This window comes from Gastrolobium bilobum, unplaced genomic scaffold (genome assembly GCF_033153095.1).
Source record: "Gastrolobium bilobum isolate Gb01-03AN ecotype WA unplaced genomic scaffold, APGP_CSIRO_Gbil_v1 utg1802, whole genome shotgun sequence".
Classification (NCBI taxonomy): Eukaryota; Viridiplantae; Streptophyta; class Magnoliopsida; order Fabales; family Fabaceae; genus Gastrolobium; species Gastrolobium bilobum.
In genome coordinates this window covers 40,909-45,446 of record NW_026897076.1, presented here as the reverse complement: position 1 = coordinate 45,446, position 4,538 = coordinate 40,909, and the positions used below count along the sequence as shown (strand labels likewise).

The window sequence follows — 4,538 nt, the reverse complement described above, 5'->3', positions numbered from 1 at the left end:
TTTACCCTTTGCCCTTACTTTCATTGCCTTTAGCTGTCCATTATTACTGTATCCCATGTTTTTAGGAGAATAAAGTAGAAAAAATATAAGATTGATATGACATTAATTAAAAAAGGATAGGTAGAATAAATGCAGGTAAATAGATTTTTTCTTCTTCTTCTAACTTTAGCAGTCACATACTGTCCACAGGGATACTAAGATATTTTTCATTTTAGGAAGCATTAGGCTATGAATAAAAATAGAAAAATAAAATAAAATAAAACAATAAAATTACACAGTCCACCCACGTACATAAAAAGAAAAAAAGTTCCAAGTGGTAAAAATTTGAAAAGAAAATAGAATTAGAAGAGTATAGAATACGCTGGGATTAGAGTTTTGTATGTGTGAATTAGACACATGGTCATGAATTCAATCCTTTAACAAGAGCTTTTGATGTGTGCGTTAGGCGCATGATTACAAATTCAAACATTTGTCAAGTCTCTAAGTGAGAATAAGAGTAAATAAATTCCATAAATGATGAAAAAGTTCTTAATGAAATTCTAATGACTCTTGAACTTGGATATTTAGTTAATAAATGAGTAACAGCCTGTTAGGGTAATGACCCTAAAAGAGAGAGAACAAAAGAGAAAAGTAACGAGAACTGATCTGTTTATTCAAGAATGACTTCAGAATACATCTATCTACTCTTATATACAGCTCTCTAATACAAACTACTTTATTCAAACCCCTATCAGTACCTTTATTCACATTTATTATTGGGAAAAGTGTTTGTTCTTTTAAATGAGTCATTTCATTCTCACAAAGATATGAGACTCACAATTATATATTTTTTTTTCGACTTTCTTTCCTCCTTTATTTATCTCTTTATTTCACTTAAAATTAAAATGACATAACTTTAAATCATTCCTTTAAAATGATACACATTTTTTCCTTTATTATTTCTTTCACTTAGCCGTAACATTGTCACCCCCTTGGAAATTACCGATGAATACAACAACAAAAACTAAAAAATTGGAAGTTCTATTGGGTCCCAAGGAAAACAAAAGAAGAAGAATTGAAGTGTAATGTTTCTGCATTATCTTTGATAGCTACCAAGTCCAATAATATATCAGCATGTGTCACGTTTTCTTCTGCAGCAAATAACGCAAAAGCATTTTGCAAGCTCATCATCGATCAGCTTGTGCCTTGTATGACATGATCCTTTTCACCATGTAAAATAACCCATTACTTTTCCCAAACAAACTCCATTTTGCGCGCACTGGTTTGTTGAAGGATGGCCTCCTCTATTGTATCACCCATCATCTCAAAGATTTCTCCTAAGCCTATTTATGATTTTCTTCTAATATCTAGGGGCAGTGCTTGGGAAGGACCTTTTGTTTTTCTATTGGAAGGAGGTGAAGCAAAGGTTTCTCGTGGCTGGATGGGCGGGACGTCAATTGTATGTGTTGGTGGTGATGAGGATGTGGTCTAGGAGGTGGAAGGGATTTCTATGGCTGGAGATTCCGCAGGCACCTTTCTTTTCTTGCTTTCAGCAGCAGCAAAGACAAGCCTCGTTGTCGTAAGCCGAGAGGGCCGGGGTTACTTTGGGGGAGGATTCTTCAGATTGGTTCAAAGGCTTATATAATCTCTTGAAATTTCATGAATCCAACTCAGGTAGGTTTAATGATAATTCCACCAATAGTTCTTCAACAATAATCACACTTCAACAACATAAACATAGGAGTTCAATCATAAATTTCGAATTCTATACCATGAACCCAAAACCCCCCAATTTTCTTACATACGTGTTAACTCTCCCAAATGGACGGCTGGGTAATATGGTTTATGCTTGGATTATATTAAACTGTCTATCAGGTTAAAATTATCATAATGGGAATTATTCCCAGTAGTTCAAAGTACAGAGGAAATACTGTCCGTTTTATTTTAGCCATAGAAGTGAAAAAGTTTGCAATACATAAGGAAAAAGAGAAAATTTATTCGGTTAACTTCCGCATTAATTAAGTTGAGCATGCTACGCTTACTATCATATGAATGTTAATTAACCAGCTGCATACGGGGCATTACAGAAATAGACCAACCGGATGCTGTAAAGAGCTATCAGAATGAAGGAGATAAAGCTACAGATGAGATGAAAATTTATTATCAACCCGAAGAACCTCAAATTGCTGGCATTGAGAGTACTGTTATAGCAAATTTACAACAGGGTCAGACCGTTAGCAAGACAATCATACCACCATCTCCTTTACCTCAAAGGCTACAAAAGCAACAAGATGTCATGCAAAAAGAGCAAACCTTGAGTGATCTTGAGGCTAATGTGGAATTGATGCCTATGACTCTGCTAGAGAAAATGGAAATAAGGAGCATAAGGTCTGTAAAGATGACTCTACATTTACCTAATCGCTCCATCAAAACATCAATTGGCATTGTTGAAAATATGAATGTCAAGATAAGCAACTTTGCACACCAAGTAGATTTTGTGATGCTTGACATAGAGGAGGACCCTACTATTTCTCAACTTCTTGAGGAACCATTCTTTGATACCCGAAAAGTTATGGTAGACATGTGGAAGAGCGATTTGATTTTAAAGATGGATGGAGATCAGGTGCATACCATTGAATATACGAAAGATGGAATAACAAACCTCGATGATCCTCAATCATTAAAGGTTAAAGGCAAGCCCAAGGTCAAGATGAAGGAGTATACATGCAAGAAGAGTTGGATCGAAGAATCAAAGTTGTTCTTCGCTCTTTGCTTCAAGCCACCTTGATCATCAATCCAAGTCAGGTTGAAGACTATAAAACAAGCGCTTTTGGGAGGCAACCCAAAGTTCAACTAGAAGTTTTTCATTTTAATTTCAGTATTTTAGGTTTCTTGCATTTGAATTTCTTGCATTTTTAAATTTTCGTATTTTCAATTCTTAGGATTATGATGAGTTAGTATTCATGTTCCCTTTTAATCCAAGTTAAACTATGTTGCAGGAAAAGAGGTACTGATGCTCCAAAGAGAGGAATTGGGCCGTAGCAAAGGCTTGAGTTCGGAGTCCCTCAAACACTCAAGCCACAACAAAGGCTTGAGTTTGGAGTCCCCCAAACCTCAATCACCTTCACTCGAGGCAACCAAATTGAATTTGGAGTGGCAAGAATGGTGACACTAAGCACCCAAAGTGGAAAAATCAAGGCAAAGATGAAGAAATGGGAAAGGAGGTTGAGCAAAAAGATGAAAACATAGAAGATAAACCCTTGGACCAATAAGAAGATGAAGACTAACATCAGAACTTCCCTCAGTTTTGATTAAAAATGAAGAAAAACCCTGGTTGTCTTGTTCTTTTCTTTTCTTTTCTTTTCTTTCCTTCTTTTCCTTTTTGAAGTGAAACCTCTTGCATCATCTAGAAAATTAATGAAAAAGAGGAACATGTTTGCTAGCTAGTTAGATTTTCAATTCGGTAAATTTACTTTTCATTTTTGTTTGAATAAAGAAGTTAGGTTATACATTACAGCATGAAAATAATGAAAAAAGAGTTGGAAAAAACCTTAATAAAAAGTAACAATAAGTTGAAAAAAAATGCTGCATCAATAAGGTAAAACAGATTGCATCCTTAGCTATGTTGTTATGATCATTTTTGTTGTAGCAAGATAGCAGTAGTTACGTTGAGTGAGAGTAAGTGCTCTTCAACTTGAAAGGCATTGAAAGTATAGATTGGAGGCTGAAATGATCAAGGCAGAAAGCAACTGGAGTCATTGAACATTCAAGCACAAAGGAAGAACTTGAAAGCAAGAGAAACCGAAAGAGTGATTACAGATGAAGACTTAGGATCCAAGGTTTGACGGATTTAAATCTTACCATATGAGTAAGTTTTGAAGGCTATAAGGGTGGCCTGGAGAGGGCCAAATTCTCTGCCGAGCGCCCAGTTGAGCGCTAAAGAAGCCAAGCTAAATCAAGTGCAAAAGCACAAGTGAAAAAGAAAGTCCCTCACAAAAAGAAAAATCAAGTCAAAAGCAAAAAAACTAAAATAAGTGCCAATGCACATGGGCCAAAGCTCACAAAAATAAAAGAGGGAGCCAAAGGCAAAAGAAAAGCAAGCAAGGTGGACACTCGTTCCTTCAATTCTCTACACATGGACCTTGATTCAAGTTTGGCAAAGTATGAATAAAGCAACTAAGTCTTATGATTCTTAGTTTGAAGCTCTTAAGTGGATCAAACCAACAAGGAAGATTTACACACACGCACAGACTCAATACTCCAGAAGCCAAGATAAGTTAAGCTAACAAAGGGTCCCAAAGTTGAAGTGTAAGTCGAAGTGGAGGAGCAACTCTCAAGTGTACATTGTTGTTAGAATGCTACATCAGAACTGCTCATCTCAATAATACTCATTGCTGCAATGATGCTACCAAATTTATGCAGGCCAATTAATCTTTTTTTTTCTTTGTTACTCGAGGACAAGCAACGTTTTGAGTTTAGAGTGTGTTAACTCTCCCAAACAAGAGTTAATTTAGTATTTTTAAGATAAATTTGGTGCATAAATTTCATATAAAGTGTCT

At 35.7% G+C, this 4,538-nt stretch overlaps 1 protein-coding gene across 1 annotated transcript; it reads left to right on the top strand.

Moving 5' to 3' along the window:
• The first annotated feature begins 1,217 nt into the window (after positions 1 to 1,217).
• LOC133303879 (uncharacterized) lies at positions 1,218 to 3,490 on the top strand. Its single transcript, XM_061503850.1, has 2 exons — positions 1,218 to 1,653; positions 2,067 to 3,490. The coding sequence occupies exon 2, from the start codon at positions 2,129 to 2,131 to the stop codon at positions 2,765 to 2,767; it is 639 nt and encodes a 212-aa protein (XP_061359834.1). The 5' UTR covers positions 1,218 to 1,653; positions 2,067 to 2,128; the 3' UTR covers positions 2,768 to 3,490.
• Positions 3,491 to 4,538: the final 1,048 nt, after the last annotated feature.

Excerpts from the sequence above, each read along its gene's own strand:
- LOC133303879 (XM_061503850.1), top strand. The coding sequence starts at position 2,129 with ATGAAAATTTATTATCAACCCGAAGAACCTCAAATTGCTGGCATTGAG.